The 25,731-nt window shown below is 44.1% G+C and overlaps 1 protein-coding gene across 1 annotated transcript; it reads right to left on the bottom strand.

The window, feature by feature from the left end:
* Positions 1-5: 5 nt before the first annotated feature.
* On the bottom strand, positions 6-15,964 carry LOC130153867 (protein Shroom1-like). Its single transcript, XM_056349253.1, has 3 exons — positions 15,666-15,964; positions 1,079-3,949; positions 6-145 (listed from the first exon to the last, which is right to left on the bottom strand). The coding sequence occupies exons 2-3, from the start codon at positions 3,842-3,844 to the stop codon at positions 122-124; spliced, it is 2,790 nt and encodes a 929-aa protein (XP_056205228.1). The 5' UTR covers positions 3,845-3,949; positions 15,666-15,964; the 3' UTR covers positions 6-121.
* Positions 15,965-25,731: the final 9,767 nt, after the last annotated feature.

The raw sequence follows: 25,731 nt of genomic DNA on the forward strand, positions 1-25,731 counted from the left end.
CCCAGAAACCGAGCCCAACAGTAGATCTCCGAGTAGGTTCACCAAGGTTTGTGCTTCTGTGGGTTTTTTTGCTTTGTTTTGTCTACCTCTTTTTATTAATGAAATTGCTACTATGCTCTTCCTAGGTAGCATCCATCTTTTTTTCCTAGAAATCCAAATAATAGGTGACAATAAAATATATCCTCTGCTCTCAGAACAATTCAGAAAGTAGGGACAACATTGGTGGAAGTTTGCCAGCCTCTTCAGCTCGGTAATTTTAGCAGTAGATTATTTGTTTTCTGACCCCTTTATTTTCTTTATTCTGCTTGACAGCAATATTGACAGCTACTGTCCTTCAAATTCAGGAGCCAAAAAGGTTGGTCATTTATAAAAATCTCTCTATAACAACCTTCTCTGGGACAGTGTCCTGAAGAAGTTGCTGTAGTTAACAGTGACTGCTGAAACACAGCATCCCTCTGCAAACATGTCTTCTGCGTGCCAGACCCCATACCCACCCCTCCAGAGGGGACCCTCATGAGCCTGGCATCACCCAGCCCTCGAGCAGAGCCTCCAGCACTGGCACAGGTGTCCCCTGAAGCAGACACATCCTCCCTGCCTTCACCCCTGCACCTGCTGAATGGTAACAAACGGCTCTTCCCAGACCGGGTACGTACCCATCCTTACGCAATTCTCTTGCAACTTTTCCCATTAAACACCTTGTTCACCTTCAACACTTTCTTACCAAATACTTCCAAGAACAATGAATTCTTACACCAGTTGTAAATTCGTAACACCTTAAAGTTGGCAGCAGTTCTCTCAGAATCCTCCCAAATTATTCCCCCTGCACGCTGCGAAGCAGAGCATGCATTTTGCTTTCCAACAGCTACACAGCATTTCCCAGAGATTAAGCCAATGTGGCTTCTCCTCCACATCCATCACCGCTCTACTGCACGCTAAAAGAATAAAATAAATCAAGTCTCAATTCCTCATTTGCGATGTTCAGCAGTTTTTCATGTGACTAGCCCCACAGTTCTCTAGAACAGGTAGAGAGTCATACATTGGACTCAAACAATAATTAATATCTTAATATCTTTCTCACCTGTGTGGAAGGAGGAGTCGATTTTGATCTCTCACGAGCTCTCCCAGATGCAGGAGCACCTGCCCGTGGCAGACATTCAGCTGACACACACCTGCTGGTGCAGCTCCCCCTCGCTTTGCTGGGAGACAGGTCCTGCCTCAGGGCTGTGGTACCACCAGCAGCAGGGCTGGGATGGCACCTGCTGCCCACACTCAGCGGGGGAACAAAAGCCAAAGGAGAAAAAACATCTGGCGATTTTTCTTTGCAGAAAATATCATTTTTTTGTGTCTTCCTGCTCCCATTTGGATTGGAAATCTTGCCAGGAGGCCACCTGGGATGCAACAGCCTCTTCTGCAGGGGTGGCTTATGCAGCGGGAGATGCTGTGAGCTACCTGGTCTTTGATTAATCTTTCGTTCCATGTATTCGATAAGTGCAGTATGCTGGATTTGTTTCAGCTCTGTCCTGGAGATACCTGAACTGGGAAGTGCCCTCCCTCTGTTCTCCAGAGTCTTCCTCATAGCTGCCACTGTGTCTTGCTCAGTGATTTCAGCCCTGACTTGACTCCATGATACTTCCTTATCTGCTAGCTGATCGAGCTTTTCAGGTTCAGAATAACACAGTTTCTTTTGCTCTTTGGTTACCCTTTTCCTTGCCCCTATTCGACCTGCTTGTGGCCTCTTAATTTCTTCATCTCTACTGAAACTTTGCAAGCATTCTAGATGAGAAGGGGAAGAAGGAACAGGTTTGGCATCCTCGTTTGCACTGGATAACGAGAAAGACCGAAGGTGTTCAATTGATGGCCTTTTAGAGGGTTTCTGTCTCAGTCTCACAGGCAAACTCATCTGCAAGTCTTTTCTTTTAAAGGAAGTTTCTCTCAGAACCTTCTTCTGAGCCACTTTAAGTTTCTCTCTATAGTCATTCTTGAAACTCTCATCCATGAATGAAGCAGGACTCCCGAGAATGAGATCATTGGTCTTGGGCAGGAGATCATCAGCACTGCCCTGATGGTGGTGGCTTGTCCTCTGGACCTGTTTGCTCTCCCTTTGTATCTCTAGACACCGCGCTGAGGCAGAGCAGCCGCTTGCTGGAAATTCCTTTGGTGAGCTCCTTGAGTCCCCTTGATACTGGGTGGGCTTGTTGTGGTGCAGGATATTGGTGGGTTTCCCCCCAGAAAGATAGTAAAGCATGGGAGTCGTCTGCCTGGTTATCTGTTCACCAGCGAGATCATCCTGAGGCTTTCTTAAGCACTGTTTTTGAAATTCAGCTTGATATTTCTGAACAGGAGGTTCCTCTTGTTCTAGAGCCACACTAAGGTCAGGACTGCCTTTATTAGCCTGTTTTTCTTTCTTGACTTCACATAAAAACTGAGATGTGGAGTCTTCGTTTGGTCTGAAAAAGGACATCTGGCTATTATTATCACAGCATTGCTTATTTCCCTGATCTGACGCCTCACCGTGAAGGTGCCCTGCTTCTACAGCATTGTAGCTGCAGGACAGCAATGATCTCTGCATTTTGGCTTGCTGATTCGGGAGTGGCTCCCTAAAATGACTCCCAATTTTTTCTTCAGAGTCATGGCACTGATTTTCGTCTGTACAACTGTTCAGCTTCCTGGAAGCATTTGTAATTAGAGGAGCATTCTCCATATATTTTAAGTCACAGCTGTCCTCAAACACATCTTGATCCATGTCTGAATGCAGCTCGGCACGGAGCGGGCGCTGAGTGCAGGGCAAGGATCCTGGTCGTTGGCTGGGTTCTGGCACTGCGCTTTGCAGATCCGCTGCTCTGAAAGCTGGCTTACGTACTCCACCAGGACACTGTTTGTCTTCTTGTGTATCATTAACAGCGTTAGGGTTGGTATGCGCTGGGTGATGGGACTTGGAGTTCATCTCTTCAGTAATTTTATAAACATGATCTGAGTTATAAGCAGAAAGTATTTTAGGAACATTAGACACAGAGTCAGTCTTTAAATATTCTTGAAAAATGAATGAAGAAGGCCTGCTGAAAATGTGTGGATTGCTTCTCTTTATAGGTTGGGATGGTCTCCACTCTCCGTTTTCCTCCACCTTCAACCCCTGAATTTTTGATATAGATACCTCATTTGCAGAGTCAGTAGAAAGGCCCTTGTTTTCCAGACTTTTTCCCCTAGCAGCCGCTGTATCTTGCTCTGTAAGTTCATCCCTGCGTTGGCGCCATGGCAGCTCCCTATCTGTTAGCTGATTGTCCTTCACACCATACTCACCGTGACTTCCAGAGTTGTGCCTCCCTCTTGAGTTCTCAAGATGTCTAGTGACTTTATAGCTATCAAGTCGTGTGGGAGGAGAAGGTGGAGGTGCCACCAGAGCTAGTGGTCCCTGATTTAAAGTCCCTCGGGTAGGAGTGCTTCCACAGCATTCAGCGAGACCAGTGCTGTGAGACTTTTTATGGATACTCAGGTCTGGTGCCTTGTATGGATGCAGGCATCTGAGGTCAGAGTTTTCTGCACTGAGATTATAAATACCGCTTACATATTCCGAGTCCATGTACGGTACCTGCTCTGGAGGCAAACACCAGTTTTCACTAGAGCGCAGTAGGGTGGAATACTCTGGAACATTTGATCCCCCTGAGAAAGAGCTGTAAGCAGAGTCCACTCTTCCAGGGAGGTGCAAGAGATGGTCTACGCTGCCCATCAGCTTCACTGGTGAAAGACCACTGCCATTTTCAGGAGAGGTCACAGGCTCTACCAGCTCTCCAAGTCTGCCACTTTGCCTGTGAGCCCATCTTTCTATCTCATTCCCAGATGAAGCCATGTCACAGCCTTCCCAGACATCAAAGTCTGATTAAATGTCCACAACCAAGCTGTTTGAAAAGCACATTTTTCTCTGCAGTCACATTCCACTAATATCTAGAGGATCCTAAAAAGAAAGAGAAAGATGTGAAAAAGACTCATTGGGAGGATTCTGATCACACCTGGGGAGATCAGGCAGTGAGCATCACCCATGTGCTTGAGATGAGAACTTAAAAACAGTATTTAGAGCAGGTAGCACTAAATTTCTGGCTTCAGTAATTATCAGGACCTTGGAACAACCATTTCCTCTATCACAGAGTAACTAAGTCTTTAATAACAAGAGTTCTCTAGATCTTCATTGAATCGAAAGGACTACGCATACAATTAGAAGATGCTCTTTCATTATGATTGCACAACATCAAGAACCAGAATCGAAACTTGCTTCTGAATATGCCTTGAAACAAGCCTGAGGGGTTGAAAATCCCAGCTCAGATGCTACCTAATCCTGGAGTTGCTTAAACACAAATACATATCTGGCCAGCTGAAGTTTCTAAGTGACTTAGAGTTGTGCTTCCAAAAACGCTCACAACCATGGATTGGTGCCTCACTCCAATTCGCACAGGTCTAAGCCACGGAGGGGCCTTGCAGCTATGTGACTATGATGACATTACACAAAGCGTGTCCCAAACCCTACCAGTGCCTCCACGTTTCCTTTCAGAAAATCTCACGCAGAAATACGATGACACGAACAGTTAGCTGGACATGTCAGTGCCCCATGGAGAACTGTACTGAACTAGCAGTGTGCAGATTAACCCAGAAGAGTTATCAAATAGGAAGAAATTATGACTATGATCAGTCTTATCAGCCTTCTCCCCCCTCCATAAAGACTTCCATTGTTTCTCAGAGAAGCAAGAATCAAATCATACTTTATTTCATGAACATGATGAAAATGGTTTATCATTTAAGTGAGCTTCCATGCCATTGCCATGCATGCTCAAAAATGCCCATCTTGAAAAACCTTTCCCACCTTTCCCAGAGGCTTATAGTGAGTGGCTTGATGAGAGATTCTGCTGTCAGTAACAAACCATAGATTTTAAAAGACAGCCAAACATTTTTGATGGCTGATGCTAGGAACTCCTCTGCAAACATACCAAATGTACTAGAAAAAAAAGCACCAGCTTAGATTTCACGTGCAACAAATACACAACTTTTGCAGAGTCTAGAAAACAGCCTGTGTTTATCAGCAGCACCCAACGTTTACTCTGTTATACATGCAGGCAGGCTTAATTTAAGAAGCGAGATCTTTACAAGCAGCCGGCTTAATAGGCCAACATCAGGCTGCAAGAAATGGCCACACTAACAGCATCACCCCTCAGCCGCCTCTGCCATCTTCAAACCCCACCAACACGCTCACAGGCAGTACAAGACCCAAACAAAGAGCTGAACGTGGCAAACCAGGTGCTAGTCAGTGACCTTGCTCAGTAATTCTCATTTAGACCAGTTCTAAAGACTGATTAGTTATTAAAAGAAAGCAAGAAAACATTCTTGAAAACCTTCAGTGACAAGCTACTCCAGTAATGCACCTTCTGAGGAGATGCAAACCATTTCCAAATCCTACCAGAATATGACATGCCTGATTTCTTCAGAGAGGTTGAACTCACCAGACCTTGATCTGCCATTCCCAATACCGTACATCTGCAGTGGGGCCTCATAAAGCTGGCAGAAAGAGAGGTTTCAAGGGTGATGTTGCTGTTTAATCAAAAAAACTTCACATTCCTGCCTTGTTTCAGAGACAGTCCTGGTATCGTTCATTTTGAGCCAAAGGAAGAGATGGACAGGAGCCAAAATACACAAGTTAATCTATAAAGGGAACTTGGGACTGGTAGGGCACAGTAAATAAGTTAACTAGTTTCTGAGAAATGAAAACAGCATAACACTGCACAGTGGGAATTTCTGCTGGGCTCTTTTAGAAATTTCAGTACGAAACCAACTCAAGGACACCTGGAGAAGGCGTCTCCCTCTTCACAGACGATCTAAAATGCTGCTGTGAAATTGAATTGTCTATCCCTGAATAACAGGGTCACATAGGAAACGTGATGCATCAATGGCTGATAACGACATTCCCTACCCTTTTCACCATGGTGTATTGAAGAATTTAAAGAAATAAAAACCATAGATCCCTGGTGAAAGGAAAACCTTGGATTTTCTGAAGCTCCAGAGAAAGAAAATCAGTCAAGAGAATGATTACACTGACACTCAGTGCAGAATCAGACTGTAGCACAGCTGCATCCACAGTGCAGTTACGTTACCTAAATGAACAGACTGCACCTAAAAACCCGGACCACCGCAGCAGCTGCTGGGTCTTGCTGAGCTGTGCAAGCTCAGAGGTATCTGGCGGTGCACAGGAGCAAACCCCATGGTAGCAACATTCCACAAAAGAACCAGAAGGCAGATTCCTATGTCATTTTAATCTCTGGTTTTTTTAATCAAAATTTTATTCCAGTGGAACCTCTCCAAGCAGCTCTATTACTCGACTGTTGCTATTAATAGACAGAGCCAAGTCTTTGTCTGGGGTGTCATGGCACCGTTCCACCAAAGTTAATGGAGCCACCCTGATTTATGATGAGAATTTGGCTCTAACTTTTCACAGCAATGTGCAGAATCTGAATAACAGTTGTGGTGTGGTTTATGTACATCAATGGAAGCACTCTCTCTGTTTCCTGTCACAGTGTTTCCCAGGATCTGTTTTCCCTCATTATTTCAAGGTACCCATTTGTGATTTACGGTGAGGTCAGCAATACAGCGAAGATTTCTTTGATTTGGGTTTTTATGATGATACCAGAAATAATAGGAAATATAATTTCAGTATCTTAGAAGATCGAGGTAAGAACACCTGACCTGGAAACAGCACCAGCAAGCACCAAGTCCCTGTTTGTGCCAGGTGCAGGAGGACACTGCAGCTCATCGCACATTCCCTCCCCTGTCTGCTCCTCCTGTGCAGTCTCTCCTGTCACCAGCCTGAAGCCACTGCAGCCTTCCCCTCCTGCTCCGAGGAGAAGGGTCGGTTAAGCAAGAAGACACTCCCCTCCACCACCCTGGGTGCCCTCTGCTCCCACTCTCGCCACGGCCCGCATTCTGCCTGTATGTTTTGCTTAAGACCAAGTTTGCAATTTCACATCCTTGAAGTAACTGAAAAAGATGAGAACTGAAGATATAATGTTCCCCAGAAGTCTCTGCTAGAATGAAATAATACCATACTAAAACACATCTTAGGGAAAACCTGTCACAGTGGAAGCACAATTGTAGATCTCAATGTGTTTGAAGAACTATGTGAAAACTGCCTTCTCTTTCACATGCAAGAGAAAAACCTTCAGGTACTTAAAACTCAACTGACATGAACAATGGTATTATTGTTCTCCTCAGCTGGTAAGTGGTAGAGCACCCCCATGGACTGCACTGTCTCTGGGTCTTACAAATGCTCTGGCCAGGCTGTAATACAACTCGCACATTCCAGACGGGCTTGCAATATTTTCATTGTAGACCTCTGAAAGCAAGAAGAAAAATGTTAATTAAATGTATCAGAACGAAGAACACCAAAAGATTAAGGGAAGTGTATTAACAGTGTGTCACTCCATGCCCAAGGAAGAAATAAAGCCACTAACAACCTATTAGGATGCAAAGTTCTTTGCTGTTTATTTGTTTTTTTAAAGAGAGACTAATGACATCCATCCACTCATTTATTATAAAATTGAGGTTGGAACTCAACCTCAATTATATTAGAACTGAGGTTGGAAAATACCTTTAAGATCATCGAGTCCAGCTGTTAACCCAGCACTGCCAAGCCCACCACTAACCCACGGCCCCAAGCACCGCACCGACGTGTTTTTTAAATACCCCCAGGGACGATGACCCCACCACTCCCCAGGCAGCCGGGTCCAGCACTGGACAACCCTTTCCGTGAAGGAATTCTTCCTACTCCCCCATCTGAACCTCCCCTGGCGCAACTTGAGGCCGTTTCCTCTTGTCCTGTCGCTGGTTACCTGGGAGAAGAGACCGACCCCCCCTGCCCAGCCCCCCTGTCAGGTGGCCGTAGGGAGCCACCAGGCCCCCCAGAGCCGCCCCCTCCCCAGGCCGAGCTCCCCCAGCCGCCCCCCATCAGACCGGAGCCCCAGCCCCTTCCCCAGCCCCGTACTTCCTCCAGGACTACAGCGCACCCTGCACAGAGCACAGCCCTCTCTGCAAAGCAGTCTGCACATACAAAGCACGTGCTCTTTGCTTTATAGATCTGACAAACCAGAGAGATGTGACAAACAAAAGCATGGAAGAGAAACAGGGTCTCCATAGGGAATAGGACCCGCCTAATGCTTCCCAGCAGGCCGGTGGCTGAGGAAGAACAAAACCCAGATAACACAGAATGCCGCCTACATAAGGCTGGGCTGTCTCTGGTCTAAGATAATGAAATCTTCTGTCTCAATACACTATTTCTTCCAAATGTCCACCACTATATTAATCAAAAAAAATAGTAGTGGCAAGGCAGTGCTGGAAAATTCAGTGTTACAGCCCATGCTATACGTTTTCTCAGCTCACGTACAAGTGCTCGCATTAAAATTCTTCACCCGAACATTATCAAATGCAGTTCCTGAGCATTCGGTGCAGGTTCATGTCCTGAGTCCTGAAGTCTCCGGTCCCTCACAAACTGCTTGCTAAAACACCCGTCACCATCTCAACCTCTTAATTCTAGGGGAAGGTGCCTTGTATTGCACAACCTTGAATTCCTTGCAAACAACTTAGTAGGTCAAAGCCTCACGTCTCTGGCAAATTAACTTTACGCAGAGAGAAATCAGCAACTCTTGACTGCAGTCAGTTAGCAAGTTACCCGTCTTCTAAGGGCAAGCTTTCTTCTGCTCACAGTTTGTTCCTCTTTGACCTCATTTAGATTGTATTAGGTGTTGCTAATTAATCCATAACTCACCTGCAGTTACATACAACACTTGCCCAAGCAAAGCATCACCCATCTGAAACACAGGTATTTTGTCAAGTTTCTGATTTACCCTCAGCAACCCAGGAGTAACAGCCCCTGACACCGAGCACAGCCATGCAGTATGTTTGCACGCTTATGCAGTTCCCTTAAAGTTTACCAGCACAATCTTTCCATCAGAAAAGCAAGAACTTTTTTCCTTAATAAACACAAGCAGAGTTCAAACCTCCTTTTGAGACTGGGCTATTGGTGTTTATGGGTGAGGAACTGTAACTCTGGCAAACCAAACAGGACTCCTCCTCCTCCTCTTTGCCTGCCACTCTGGAGGCAAAGGCCCTGCTAACATGTTGGTGTGTGTAAAACTTCATAGATCTGTTCCTGTAAAACTGCCATTTTGAGACAAACAGCTCTGTGGAAATAAAGGGGAAAAACACAGCTATTAATCCACATCAAACTACAACATGTTCTCCAAGCAACGAGAATAAGTGTGTGAAATGCAAAGCAAACAGCGTGACCAACCTACCAATATTATGTCATGTACATGTTTGTGAATGACCTGTTTCTTATCAAAGGGTAAACACCTGATGTAAATATTAGCCAAAATTCTTCAGATTCCAATCAGTTGCACAGCCACAGCACCTGACCCATCTGTTTCACAGACCATGAGATCTAATTGCTACCGAAATATCGTCTGTGAGACTTGCTTCAGCAGGCAATCTCCCTGGCCATCCTGGGGAAGCCCAAAGAGTCTGAAATCCCAGGGAAGACAAGTGCAGAGTTTCTGGTGTCGCAGACACTTTTGGTAGGTCATCAACTGATGATCTAGCACAGGTTCCCAGATCTCCATCCAGGTCTTCCTGGACAGAAATCTATGCACGTGCACAACATGGATGCATTCTCAATGACTGTATCTCCAAGACATGAGACATCTGGAAATAAGAGCTTCTCCTTTGACGAGACTGTGAAATATCTAGAAATTCCAGACAAATGTCTGAAGTCTTCAAATTCCATCACTTTCACAAGACTGTTGAAAGGGTGAAAGAAACGGAAGGATACCACAACCAGGAAAGCGTGGCTGGCTGATCAATTTTGTACCCAGCATCTCTGAAAGCCACTGTTTCTCTCTTAGCTTATTTTTTCTTTTTTTAAATAGATAAATTCTCTTTATTATTATTTTTTTCTAGCCTATAATCAACAATTTCACCCCCAGGACTTTCAGCTTTAGGGTTCAAACAGGAAAGCAGACAGCTCAGATGACATACCCTTTAGATGACTAGAAAACACAGACTCTGCTAATCTGTGTTTTTCTGGCAAAGATTTCTGAGAACTCTAAAAGCCAGATTTGCCTTTTAGTGCGATTTCCAGAGCTATCAGGCAGGTAGCTAATGGCAGCCAAGGGGATCATACATCAAAACCCAAGGACAAACATTCAAGTTTGGCTTACACGGGCCCAGTGGGAAACTCACCCTGCTACTGGGAGCCAGGGAAAGTCAAAGCATCAGACATTCTCAAAACAGAGGCTAAATGGGATTTAGAGGAGGTTTGTGCCTTGTGTGCACAGAAATAAATTTCACCATAGTTGGAGGAATGTAAACATTTCCACTAAAACCCACAGATACAGACTTAAGGCTCTCTGGAGCTATGAAAGCATCCAGAGTAATCTAGAGGAGGATGAAAATAATAATAATAATAATAATGCATGTAAATATCCTCCCTCCCTTTTTTTGTGGGGGCGGGGAGGGAGATAAATCTCTCTGAACTTGCTTACCCAGCTCTGCCTAGTTCTCTGCAGGGGGGAGACAACCCTGCTGAGTACGTGGGAGCTTTGCTCGAGCCACGGTGCCAGAATGGGTCCGTCCTGCGCCTCCCCTGCAGGAACCCCCATACAGCAATAGCCCCACTGCTGGCACGAACGCCTGGCACAGCAGGAACACGGTCGCCTAGCTGATGAAAAGCAGAGGCCCAAATAAAATGTTTTTGGACCCAAGAACCATGATCTGATCTCTGGCCAAGGATTTAATGAGGAAGATCAGGTTTGGCAACTCTTCACAGCCCTGCGAGAGACCTTTTCTGAGCACCCAGCAGGCTGACCTTTTAATTAGAGCGGTCACCTGCCACATACTTCTCCATTGTCCTTGAATTCCCCAACTTTCCTTATTTAGCCTCAAAAATTTTGCTTGGCTTCCATCATCATTATTCCCTAATCTACAAAACACCAAACACTCTTTTTTGTTTCTACTTCTGAAAGCACTTCTCAAAACATTCTTTTGCCAGAAATCAGTTTCATCCCAAATGTATGCATTTCTTTCCAATCATTTCCATTTCATCCCTTCTTACTTCATCACAATTTTCCTTCTTTATTTTTCAAATCTAATCAAGTTCATTTGATGCCATTAAGTTTACCAACCATACTGCTTTTACCAGCTACAAGAACAGACTCAAAAATATTCAAGAGCAATAAAGAACTACAGACTCTACAGAACTCAAAATTTCAGACAGAGAAAAAACCCTAATGGTACTTTGATTTTTAGTCATATGCCTTTAGAATTAGTATATATTATCTAGTATCTTAGAGAACACAGAAGAAAAATCAAAGTTAAAACTCTTCATGAGTCTCCTTCCTCTCCCGACAACAAGGCTGCTCTTCAAGGGCAGAAAACAACTTTCCACCCCCCCCCCACACCTGACTCAGTACAAACAAAGAGGCAAGGAATCTCAGACGGATCAGGACACATTCAGAGGACTGCTTTCTCCCTGGTGCATAAGCCATCACATTTTAACAGACAGCAAGGAAAAAAAGCGGTTTGATTTCCAGGAACAGCGTAAACTGCAACGCCAGCACAGGCTGACGGACGAGCGGTACGAGCAGCCTCAGAAGCTGTTCTCTCATTCCGAGCTCGCTGGCTGCTTGCCAGCAAGGACATCCAAGAAATATCAGAGAAAAATGAAATTCTCACAGTCACCCTGACCTAGTACTGACTGCACTGCGCTTCCCACAGCTTAGGCATCAAGTCAAGCCTGCAAGAGAAGAAACCGGCCTCTAAATAGGTGAAATCCAGTTCAACATCTCCTTCCACCGACTGATGTGTGGTTTGAGTGCAGAGTAACTAACAGGATGAGTTAGCCAGCACTCTGTGCAAGACAGTTTTAAAAATATGTCTATTATTTACATCCTGTAAGTAGAAAAACCCAAGTGCTTCTAACAGGCAGCTCCAGCAGCTGCCACACATCCTGAGCCACACGCATTCACAGCACTACATGGGTCAGAATCTGCCTTTGGGCTTCCGTGGAGCTCTGGGAGAGCTACCTTGCACCAAAACTCAGAGGCAAGAGTTGGCTGGCTGGGAAATGCCATACAGTCATCTTATCTTTTGAAGAACAGTGGCTTGCTGGCAACTATATAGGCTTTCTTTTGTTATAATATAAAATTAGTCCCAGAATCTTAATGGATGGCTCTGTCATTGCAGTCCGAGAGGCCCAGACAGAAAAAGACTGCAGATTCCAATTTCTCCATACTGTAACTATGTTTTCCACAGACAAAACTGCCATGAGAACATAGCTGCTGCCGCTCCAGTTTTAGACCAGACAGATCCAGATGCACCGGTCTGGGCAAGGGGGAGCGTCCACTGCACACTTAATCAAAGGGGATTATATATGTATATAAATGTATGTGTGTGCATTTAGATTATGGCTTTTAGATGTGATAAAGGTGAATTAAAAAATTCATTCCCTGCTCCTTAAACGTGATGAGACACTTTCTGCTGAACTTGGTGGCAGTCTAAAGCTCGCCATACAGAACCACTCACGCTCCCTTCACTATATTCCCAAAGTCATTCCCATCTAGGGATGACCTAGAGGTAACGAGCTGGTCAGAGATTCCTACCAGATCTTCCCAGAGCAGAGGGATGGCAGAGCCAAGCTGTCTCACTCAGATTCTCCCAGAGAACAGATGAGCACAGTAATCAGCTTGTGCTAATTGGAAAACTTTGTAACACTGAGCACTGGTGAGCAGGAGACTATTTGCCTCAGGGGTTCAGAGAGAGAAAGCAAGCAGAAATGTGGCAACAGAACTTCATCTAACAAAACAATCTCTTTATACCTCAGGATGCAGCTTACAAACTTCATAATAAAGGTAGTCCTGCTGGTAGTGACAGTATATGATTATTTGCCTTGACACAAAAATCATTTGAGAGTCCTACAACAGGAACAGAACCTAGCGCTCTCACCTCCTATGCACTTCTTGTAACCACAGATTAATTTTTTTAATACCTTACTACCCTCAATAAAATTGAAATTAGCAAACAATATTAGCACTCTGATTTTCTTATATACAAATCAAGGATTATGAATTAATATTAATTAATTTGGTATTAAAAAGCTGTTAGCTCTTTAACTTTTTTATTTTGACAAAAGAAACAAACTGTTCCTTTCCAGAGGATATCTGTTTTCAGTCTAATTCATCCAGATGTTAAACATAATTGTGCCTGCCTTTGTGCTGCAGGAGACAGTAATGTAATACCCATTTATTACAGAACATTCCACTGGAATAAGAGAAAAACACAAAATGCACACAAGACATACTATATTAGACTGGCCCATTCCTTTGGCAAGTATCACATTCAAGTATTTTCCCAGATCTTTCATTTGGGTAGAATTCATAAGTTCATTCTTAATCACGCTAAATATTATTATCACTAGTTTCCATAACAATATCAAACCGTATTAGTAGTTACAAATAATCTGGAAATACCCGTTAGTTACATTAGCAGAGATTTAATGGTGGGGTGCAAGTTGCTCGGAATCACAGGCAGAAATTAAACACCTGGTCTGCAAACAGTGTTCAGACACGCTGCACAACAGACAGGAGATGTCAGAGGGAAAAGATTGGGGAAAGTATAAATTTATTTACTTCTGGGAAAAGGCAGTGCCTAAAGCAATAATGAGAGACTTTAACAAAGCAGCTAATGCCAGGGCAGTTATTCCACCTCTGACACAGGCGGGTAATTCAACAGGGAGAAGGGGAAGTTTAATTTAGAGGACCACCTGGTTAGCGTATGAATAAGAGACCAAGTGATTCCCTGTCTGTAACACTTCACACCACTTAGTTCCTGTCCAAATAGAAAGGTGTGATTTTTTTCGGATACAGCTTTCCACATTTAGTCTGTTCTACAGAAACTTCCCTTTCAAGTTCCCAAATCGGCCATCTATACCCTGCGTTCCATCATCAGCCTCGCCACTCAAACACAGCCGGTGCTGGAGGATCATTAAGTGCATTTGTGCTAGGGTAACTATTTTCTATGTAAAAATGTCTAACTTCCAGACCTCCTACCTCATCTATTTAATGTGGACCTAAATTTTATTTATTCTGAAAAAAAATATGCATAATTTGCACACCTAAGGATAGAGCAGAGTTCCCGTGTTTGTGTTAGACTGATGGCCATACCAGAGGTGACACACCAGACTGTTCATGTCCACAATGCATGTGAGATTGGTCCTTTACACACTAAAATGCTAAAATTGTTAGTGTGTTATAAAGATAAAGTTTCTGGTATAAGTTCAGTTCTGCCATTGTTCAATTATTTGGTTACATTCACACATTTCCCTATGAAAAATGCCATCTTGCACATGCAGAGAGAGGATAACGCCTGAGGTTCGGGCAGCCTTGTGTGAGCCCACATGCCCAAGCTGCTTTCAACCCTAGGTTAAACATTTCAAAATGTGGCTTTAATATTTTCCAAGACACAGCCTGCTCCTTCATCCGGTTTCCTGCTGACCAGTACAGAAAGGTGCCTCCGAATGGGAGCAGATGGACTTTGGCAACAGATGCTCTGGAAGAAACCCGACAGCCAAGTTAGCCCTCGGTGGGGTGAAAGGATCAACAGAGAACACAACACTCCAACACTTTGTTTTCCGATGTTACACTTTCTTCTGCCACCTCCACTCGCTCACATCTGGGTCTGGATATGTTCTTGCCATACATCTCTAACTGTCCTTCCCCTGTGCCCAGCCGCGCTGCCTATCCTGCTCTGCAGCTGTGGGTGCTGAGCACATGCTCTGCACCTCCTGTTTGACCAAGACCTCACAAACCACCTGGGAACTGCTGCCACGGTGCCCCCAAGCACCCACAGCCACGGGCACGGCTGGGTGCATCTGGAAGCACTCAGACCATGTAACATCATACAAACTCTGCATTAAGCCCTGTGAGGTCCAAGGACCTGTGCAGCATCCTCCAGCTGCTCCAGGACATGCTCCAAGGGCCACCGATGAAGGAAAATCTGCTTGTAAGGGAAGACTAGCAAGATCACCCAAACCACAGTATAGACACGGATGGTGTGGCCCTCGAAGGTCTGCACTCATGGTCTCATCCAGTTGCTCTCCCTCTCCAAACACACGTGCTGACCCAGAGATTAAGGAGCAGTTACTTAGACCACTGATCAGCAGAATCACTGTTGCTACCAAATTTACAGAAAACAAGATACGAGCAACACGAGTGACCAGAATGTTACCTTCATTCGTTTCTTGCATAAAGCAAATATACAGAGAGGGATCACAGGAACTGTGGAATTACAGAGAGATAATATATACCAGATAAAGCCATCTGAAAATATACACACACACACTGAAATTATGTTTGGCTTAGTTACCTCTAGAGATCCGAAGGCACGTTCACTGTAAGTATAGCTAGCGTAAATTTTCTACCTCCAATTTTCTCTTTAGAAAACAAAAGCTAATGCTCTGGTTCCACATTCCAGCCAAGTCCGCAGGAAGGATCCGAACGTCAGTGGGAAAGAACACCTTGACATCAGAACCTGGAGTGCTTTCAGTGCGACTCGCACAGTGTCAGAGGCGATTTCCCCAACCTCACCTGCTCCACCACTCGACCAGGATGTCTCAGAGGCAGCAGGAGCTCCACGGGCATCACAGCTGCGCAGGTGACACACACAGCCCCTCTGCCTCACTGATGGAAACTGGCCTTTGGTTTATTACGTTCCGTCGTGCGTAGTGTTATGGTGGCAGTGGAAAAGGAAGAAAAGCAAACAGCAGGCTCGGCTATTTCATTATCTCACCAGTCAATTATTAACGATCGTGCTTTTCTGCCTGAGTTGTTGGGGCAGTGGCCACGACTCCCGTGCGGGCACAAGTGAAAATTCTGTGAAGATGCTGCTGAGGCCAGAGCAGAGAGAGCAGGCAAAGTCCTCGCCCCACCAGGGCCCAGCGGACTCCCCTCCTGCGCATCCCCCCGGGACAGCATCACCAGAAGAGCATTCTTCACTTTGCCGCACACTGCCCTTCACTGTCCCCAGCCCAGGGTCATACTGCACTGGCCAAGAGCCCTTGCTCTGGGGCATCCGAGAAGCACTACTAGACAAAAGCTAACTAAATCCAACCACAAGTCATTTGAATTAAATCCAACAAAGTAGTTAGACTTGATTTTCTTAAAAAATATTACATACTACTTTCAGAGGGGGGAAGAGAAAAAGGGGTGTACTGTAAAAATTAATACAGTTCAAGGAAACATTGAAGTTATGTTTTATGTGCTGCAGATATTTTAGTGGGGTTTTATTTTATTTTAATGTGTTTTGTTCATAGAACAGCACAGAAGGCACACAGATTGAGGCTGTCATCTATTTTGTGTGACTCTGAATCAACTCAAGCCTCTGCAATAAATTCTTTCCTGCCTCCAAATATATGCAATGGAGCTCTGTACTAACATTTTATAGAGTTCTTATCTGGTTAAATGAATTCCTGCTAGTTTCCAGATGGGCTTAAAAAATAAGCCGATTTTATGCCACTATTTTTTTCCTCAAACTAAGCTGCCAACTGGATAATGCCAGGCAGACAACAGCTTCCCCATTTGTTCTTATGTAGAGTCTCTCAAGGGAAAAATCTGCTCGCTTGTGGCTACGTTCAGTTTTTACGTGGGGGCAAAGAGCAAACCGGCCTCCAGTGGGACACAGGCTCAGCCTTTGGGTTTTGCCTGCCTTCACCACACTCTCCAGGCAGGCAGTGCTAAAGCCACTGCAGAGGGTTCAGAACCTGTCCCTGGGTTTACTGCACAGAAGCAAGAGGGGACAGGGATTATGTTTTTGGAAAAAACCTCAACTCCACATCTCCTGTGCATGAGTACAGGAACCTCTGGAATACAGTTCACTGATGATTCATTTAACTCATGTTTGAGGGTTTTCTGCAAGCAACCATCCAGGCTCCTTGTCAAAACCCTGTCCACAGACAGGCCACCCCTAAGCCTAGCTGGTTTTTTTTCACCAGCACATAACATGATCAGTACTCCCAGGGTATGGAGAAGGGCTCCTGTGAAGTTACTCAGTAACTAACTCCATGTTTAGTCATTGCATTAAATACTGTTTTCACAAAGCAGCAACTTGGTATCTGATCAAGTCAAGTGTTCTGCAACAGGAGGCGAGGGGACCCTTTCCAACACTCTGAGAAATGAGAAGAAAAGAAAATAAATACTCGTGCCTGCATGATGCCAGCTTGGAAGGAAAAAGACAAGCCTGAGCAATTCCTCCTGCCAGGTCACGAGCAAAGCTCTCATCTGGGCATGGAGCCGGCGACGCTGGTCATGCCTCCTCCATGTGGGAGCTTGTCTGTGTTCCTTTTGCAGCAGAAAGTTGTGTGCGGGTATGCCAGGGATGACTGATGTGTTAAAGCGCTGCAGAAAAATCTGACCTCGGTCCTATGTGAACAATAAAGGTTCCAACACATCACATGAGAAAATACAGAAAGCCAAAGTCATCACTTTTCCACCCTACACCTCCCAGGGTTAATGCACTGCTCCTGCCTCTCCCGGGCACAGCGGGGGCAGCTGGATTCAGCAGCTCGGCCATTAACCTCAGAGAGTTTGGTTTAGCTCCAGGATTTGTCACAGATCTTTGTAAGGTTTGGCCCTTATATTGAGGATAAGATTTATTTTTTTAAAAAAAAAAAAGACATTTCACCACATCAAAATTGAGACTGCATCCAGACTTTTCCAGACAGTACAGTGACGACTTCTGACTCCTCACCACTCCAAACAAGAACTGTACAGACACTGAAGCTCAAAGGCCCTTAAATGATGCATCTTTTGTATGTAAACTGGGGATAAAACCCTCTCTTCTTGCCATACTGTTGTCAAGATAAATCCGTTAAAAACTGTGAGACTCTCGGAAACAAACACAACTTGCCCCCTAACCTGCAGGTGCTGAAAGCCTCTGCGGGGTGGGGAGCGCCAGCAACAGCTCAGAGCAAATCACTTGAAACTTTGCAAAACAATACAAAACCTCAGGAAAACAGCCCTGTCAGCCCAGCATCATGTAACCTGGAGCTCTACACCAGCAGAGGTTTTACTAGTAACTTGCAATAACACACAGTAACAGCATTCACTAATTACTAGTTATTTCAAAATATGAATCACATGACTCTGAGTGACCCTCCCGAACTGTAAACCAGTTGCCTTGTAAAGAAGTTATTAAATATTATATATGGTCTGCAGCTCTAATGATTTGCATCTCACAATGGCAAATTGTTCTGGGGCTGGATCCGGCTGCATTACTGTCAGGGAGGACCACGCAGCCACACTTGCCTGCTGACACCGCCAGCACGCGAAACACGAACTAACAGGGAGCAGGGCTAAAATCCACGTTTTACAACAATTAAAGCTTCCCATTGCCTTTGCAGGAAGCGCTGCAGATTTTGGCTGAATAACTGCCCTTTGCTCTGCCCTCAGATCCAGCCTCAGGGCAGCTCAGGGGTGATGGCAAGAACATGCTCCTGAGAGATGGGGCTTCACCACAGCCCTGCCTCACTCAAATGCCACAGCATGTTTCATAACTAAGAAAAATTGAATGAGATGTAACGGTGAGACCCCAAAAGAGAGATTTTACAGCTGCTTCTGGCAATTAAAAGCACTACAATAAATTAGAATCAGAGAATATGATAGAACCAAGGCATAATCCTTGCTCTCATATCAGACATCAGCCATTCATTCATCCATCTCCACTGGGAAACAACTGAAGTATTCTTGGGAGACCTACAAGTCATGAAAAACCATGCTTAAGGTTTGTTATCTATAAATTTACATGGTAACAATAATAAACAGGGCCAAGAGTAAAAACAGTCAAAGGATTTTGTAAAAACAACAGAGCTGAAGTTTATTTTATTTGTCCTTGGGTTCCTAAATGTTTAGAGCATGTTTACATTATGTTTTCAAACTCTTCTTCACAACCAGAAATACTGATATACACGGGGGAGTTCTTAATTGAGAGCTAAGACTTCCAGGGAACCCTTGAATTTTAACACCTAATGCTTTCAGAGATGCATAAAGTCTCATAACGCTCATGGTAAAGATATCAGGAGCTGCCATCAGTATGCCTTTCATTTCTGAACACCATCACAGTCACTGCACAAAATTGCTTGGAAGTAGAAAAGCAAGAATTAGGGTTACAAGCCAAAACTTGCCTCATGAAGCTGCTTTCCAGATCTGCACATTGCTGGGATGCGTTCTGCACTTGTGTGCTGCTCCTGGAGGCAGGTGACTGTAACTCTGGATAAAACGCAGGAAACATCAGCAATCAAGCACCACCACAGTAGATGCCTGCCCACCATTCACCAGCCCCTCGCGTCCTGACGCTGCCCTTTTAACACGAGCTTTACTGTACCAACACCACAGAAACATTTACAGACTACAGGGATATCAGATAAATATACCATTAAAATAATTTCTCACAGCTGTGCCAGTCTTCCATCCAGGCCCAGAGCCGTCACTGGTTACTGAGATGAGCCCCTCGAGGCAGCAGGACACAAGGAAAAGCACCGCTACCGGCCACGGAGCCCCCCTCCCACCCCGCAAGCTAATCCCTGCTCATCTGCCTTCCCAGCCCTTTTAACTTGGTGTTAGAAAGCGAAATCCGGACGGGAAGCAACACAAACAGCAAATGCTACCCGTAAACCCCTCCAATCGCCCACTGGGCTGTTACCTTTCCATGTTATTTTCATTACTTGGCATCAGCTGGGATACAGATGGCTGCTCAGAGTTATTGGCTTCAAAAACTAGGTCAATGCTATATCACAGATATAAAGCAAAAATAAAAATCCTGGGTTTTACCCACCAAAACCCTCCAAGTAACACCAGCCTAATAGACAAAATAACATCCCTGAGAAATCTCATCAATCCCAGGCTGCAGGGATGCGGCTGCCCTACCTAGCAAGCAAACCAGCTAGCTGGGCAGAGGCAGTGGTATTATACACACACATTCATTATTTTTTCACTAAGATCCAGTAATTCCTACAGGAGTTAACCCTTCCGAATTACATTACAGCAAAAATGGTCAATGTTTTTTAGCATTTCCTATTATTGAGTTATCTGTTTGGTAATCGTTTCTAGAAGAAAGGTAACTACTATTGTTCTAAGTCATGCCAAGGTACCGGGGATCTAAGGCAGGTCCCCATGTTCCTTCAATCCCTGATCCAATACAAAACCTTCTATGGCCAAAGCAACTTGCAGACGTCTCCTTTGCTCATGCTCCTTTCAAGGCTGGTTTCCCACTCTGCAGCAGTACAAGCCGTGGCAAGGAGCAGGGTTTCTGCCGCCCGTGGAGCCGCAGCCAGCAGCGGTGTGTGTGCTGGGGAGGCACGGCTGCCAGGAATTACCTGCAACTGCTCTTGCTGCCTAGCAGCCCAGCCACACTTTAGTCATGGAAATCTTCACTGGGAGTTTTGACTGAGAAAGGTTACAGGATTTGTCCCTAGTAAAACATATAATTGTAGGTCTTTAGGTGAGAACAATCAGATCATATTTGAAAGTCTCATTAGAAAAGAACAACATTTAGCCAAACAAGGCTTCCAGCTGAAACCACCCCGAAGGTGCATTTAAATGCTACACCACCAGCATCTGAGCTCTTTGAGCCCACAGAAAAATCTTTAGACAATATCATACACACAACACTGGGACACTTTAATTTCTGAATCAAGGGGCTGTACCAGCCTGGATAAGTGGCTGTAATTTTACTATTTAATGTCATTTCTCAAACCAGCTGAACTTCATTTTGTATGGCTCATAGATTACTAGTCAGCCATCCCTGGGCCTCAGAGCAGGATCTGCTCAAGCCATTTAAATGGAAATGCAGCTGAGCCAACGCTGCTGCTGAAAGGGGAGAGGCTGTCCTCACCCCTCCTTTGCCCAGCACTTCCTTCCTTCCTGTCCCCAGCACTGGCCTTCCTGCAGCTCTAGTACTCAGGCTCTGCCGAATTGATTCAGTTTACTAATTTGGCAGAAGCTGTCCAGGGTTTTAAGTTTTCTGATGATTTACTGAGCTGGAAGAGTTCACAGAGGACCTGGGTGAATGTTGAGTCAATGCCAGTGGTGAGCAGATGAGAGGAGCGTGCTGCCGGGCAGGATGGCTGCGTTTTTAGCAGCTCCGAGCCACCCCGGCAGCTTGTGCTGTAATGCAGAAGTGCATCACAAGCCAGCTCACGCTCTTGGCATTAGTGCTGTGCCATGTTATCCTTTGACAGAAAAAGGAGTCTGGGCGCAAAACATAACAAGCATCAGTCTCTGTCCCTCCAATCTACCACCACCTGAGCTAACTGCAGTGGGTGCACCCATGGTGGTACCTGGGGTAGGGATGTGTATCCAGCACTCCCAGCAAAGGGAGCCTTACCAGAAATCTGCTTTTCTTGATAGTGGCTCCACTCGAATCTGTCAAAACTCTTTCTTTATATTGGCTAAATGAAAGGGCACTCAGAAAAGAAGTAGGGCACCGTTTCAGGAACATGTTACTTGCCAGTAGTTGTATGCTTGCTTTTTTCACAGATAATTATGAAACTAGAATTTAAATGCAGCTTGTTGCTACATTTAAAAAATTTGTTCAGGAGTCACACTCGTAGCTAAGTATTAAAGAGTGGTGCAAGACGCTAATAAACAACTCCCAAAGAAATGGTGATCTACTTGTTTATCTTTTAAGCATTGCAAAATGTGAAAGAACTAAGAAGAGAGGGACATTATGGTTCCCCTGGGACAAGGGTCTGGCTGAAGAGTAGAAAAGCCAGCTGCTGCCTGCTTTTGTCATCAGGTACGTGCTCCTCTCTTGCTGTGCTTAGAAAAATAAATAAATTACAGGGGCTTCTGGTGGCATGTTGATCCAGTTACACAGCAAAGGCAGCAGCAGGCTTTCTGCTTTCTCTCACAACACTTTAGTACAATGGTGTCTTTGTTATGGGGAGGCTAAATAAATAACGCAGCCATTAGATGTCATAAAGAAATGGAGCATTAAGCGATACAGAGCGGGGCAGCTCTGCCATCTCCAAATAAACCAACGCACAGCAAAGAAAGCTGCAGACTGCCAGAGGCTTGGTCCAGCAGCATGTGGTTTTTTTAGGCAAAAATTACACAAGGTCAACAGAGATACAGAACGTGAAGGTCTGGGCATGAAGTACAGTTCAGTTTAGAATAGTGACCGATAACAGGTATTTCTCATGTGCTTTTGTTTTCTGCAGTGAAGCTTATAAATGTATAAAACCAGCAGGATCTGCACTAATGACTCTTGGAAAAAAAAAAAAAAAAATCAGTCTGTCTCCCAACACAACTTGAGCACAAATACTTCCACAAGTAAAAGCAATATTATTCTAATAATGAAGCACTAAAAAGAGTTTCAGAGGTCTCCAGGCAAACCTGGCTCATTACTCACTCAACTTCAGATTTGGTAAGCATTCATTTGGCCAGTAGTCTGGAAATGCCAGTTAATCATTTGAATTTTGGAGTCTCCCTGAATTTCAGAAGGTATTGGGATGACACAATAATATACAAAGTCATTCTACCTTTAAGATTGGTATTTTAGGAAGCATACATTTTCTTTTGAATGAACCATTCCTGCTAATAAGGTCTTACTCTGCAAGCTATGCACAATGCAAATGTCACACCAGCTTTTGCAAGAGTTTTCACTATGGAAAAAAACTCAAGAATAAATTTCAAGACATTTTTCAAGTGGTAAAGTTCTACGAAATTAGTAACAGAAGACAGAAAGGTGTCTGTTCTGGAAATTCCTGTAAGTGGATATACAAGATGCTACAACTGATCTCCCCCCTTTTAAAATATGATTTTATATATCAAAAGAATCAATTTTCCTAGATACACAATGTGAAATTCTATTATTCTCATCTAATGACTGACAATTTGCTAACAACCCCCACAAAACTGGAAAGGGTTTTTTTTTTTAGTTGGTAGGAACAAATCTTTCTCGTTTTACCAGTCTGTTTTGTTTAATTCAGGCAAAATTACTTGCAACACATATAAATATATATAAAGGTGCTTTGAACTCAACACTTCTCAGACACAGAGCTGACAAGCTATTCAATGGCCAGGTTTGGGGCTACACAGCGATTTAACCACATTCACACAGTAAGTTAGCGGCAAAAGTGGAAAGAGAACAAGTCTATTTTCCAGTTCCCTTCCCTGCTGACCAGACCAGATTTCCCATGTTAGATGACCATGCAAGAGGGAAGCTTTGTGGGTGCATTTTCAGAGGTCAGGTCAGGTTACGGTCTCAGATCCTTAAGCCCAAGACTCAAGAGTGCACATGCAAGCTCATATTCCATTAGTATGCTAGACTAGGTTCTACTGACCCTTCTGAAGCACCACCCAAGACCCTTTGAAATACTACAAAAGCAATTCTAAAAACCATGTCACTTACCATGGGCCTTCACATGGATGTGAGTGTCTCCTCTACATTAAAGCATAAGATCTGCCATGGGGAAAAGGAGAGCGCCTGGTGTGAAAGGAAGGGCAGGGAGGAACCAACACATCCTGGAGTCGCTCCCACCCATGTAATTCTAAGCTTGGTTACAGTTGTCCAATATGGGGGCTCCTCAGCCCTTGCTGGAAAACACCACATGGCAGAAACAGTAGCTGAGCTTCCCGAGGAACAGATGCTGCTTATGGAGAAAGCCATATTCTCTAGTTGAATGACTTATTTCAGTCAAGGGTTTGCAGGGACTTCTCATGAGATCAGGACTGGAAACTCAATTTCACACTATAGAAGCTTCAGAGACATGAACTTTGCCAGCTGAGATCTGCCAGGAACAGCTTTCTGGCATCATCTCATCATAGATATTTTCAGTTTGACAGCCGAATCGGCTAAGTAAGAATTGCTTCAGTTAATATCAAAACCACTTCTACAGCTTGTCTATAAAAAAACCTTAGAGTACAAGCTTCTGTTTTGTGCCAAATAAAACATTGCAGTTCCACCCAAAATGAAACATTTCACGTATTCAGGATGTGCAAAACCATCAAGGAACCACCAAACTGTGGACATGGCCAGCAGTGTAACTGAACAGCATGTAATCTGGAAAAGGCTGTGAAACACACCTGGAAGTGGGACAGTTTCTTGGGTGGTTAACACCTACTGAGGTCTCCTAGCAGCAGGCACCACAAGGGCAGCACTCTTACAATTAAATTGTCTTTGAGTTTCTTCTACAAATGGTCTTCAGCAGCAGGGACAGGTGAAGGAATAAAACTGAGGCAGGGGCAGGTGCAAACCACACACTTGCCACAAGCAAGACAACTGTGGTCCTCCTGGATTAGACAAAAATACAAATGTACAAGCCCAGCTGATCTTAAGCTGGAAGGACCCTTGAATGTACAAATCCCTCAGCAATGTGGAATATGTGCATACGACCACGGTGGGGAATCAGCACAGATGACCTCCTTTCAGCCTTGATGAAACAAACATTCCTGACACAAGCCAAGCTGTTACTGCTCCAGGTTCACCATCAGCACTCAAGGGAGCAGAGAAGTTCAGCTCTCCGAGATCCTGGGGCACCACACTGCTGCTCTTTTGAGCATGCTGAAGTGAGATGAGCATCTTCTAGGACTTGGATAAATGTCCTAAATCAGACCTCGTGCTACTGGGAATACTGGTCCCTTAGAAGGTTTGATTGGGTGAAGAGCTGAGACACTGCTCATTTCTCAGACCAGTTTTGACAGTGTCAGTAATGTACAAGCTGTATTACATCGCTAATGCTTGGATTTCTGCAATATATGATATGAAGTCAAGTCATTCTTGAGTCTTCTACAAATGGTCTTGTAAAAATGGCTTGTGATATTTTAGATACCAGAAAATTCAACTTTAGCAATAAATAGGTGATACAATTGTGACTATTTCAAAGACAGAACAGTAAACCCCCAAAAATTAGCTTTATGGTGATTAGTCACAGACATGACAAACCCTTGGGTCAAACTTTTACATTTTACACGCTCTAAGATTATCACAAAACTCAGCTCAAAGAGTATGTCTACTATCTAAACCATTTGGTTTAGAACTCATGGAAAGTTTGTTGGCAATTTAAAAATAAATACTTAGTTGTAGTTTTTCCTGTAAAAAGTTACTAATATAAAAAATCCACTCACTGATTTAGATTTATTATCATAAATAATTAACAAGAAAAAATTGCTTCAAACCGGGACTGAAATTTTATTAGGTACAGGCTTAGTGGACAGCCCAATGCATAATTAGTCCTGGACAGATGAATAGCAGAAAGATTACTTTCAAATTCTAATCATACTCTGTTCCTGTTGTTGAAGCTAGAAGCCTGTATAGTAACAGGGACAGGTGCAGAAAAGCCCATGATCCAAGAAATGATCTTGTATAGCTCCATGTGTGGAATGCTGCACCAAGAATAAGCTCCCAAAGAGGACAGAAATGTCATTTCATATTCAGGATGAAAAATAGATACATTTGGGTACTCTAGAAAGGTCCTGTGCATATCAGCATTGCTTCATGTTTCCTGCTATAATTACTTATAACAAATGTTTATCCATTTGACTGTAATATTCTGGCTGGAGATTTGTGTGTTTGTTTTTTTTTTTTTTTTAAACTTGTCAGATGAAGTGTTCCAGCTGTTTAAGAACAAGTCTCAAGATAATACATTGTTTTCTCAAG

The sequence above is a fragment of the Falco biarmicus genome, chromosome 8, assembly GCF_023638135.1.
Source record: "Falco biarmicus isolate bFalBia1 chromosome 8, bFalBia1.pri, whole genome shotgun sequence".
NCBI classification, from domain to species: Eukaryota; Metazoa; Chordata; class Aves; order Falconiformes; family Falconidae; genus Falco; species Falco biarmicus.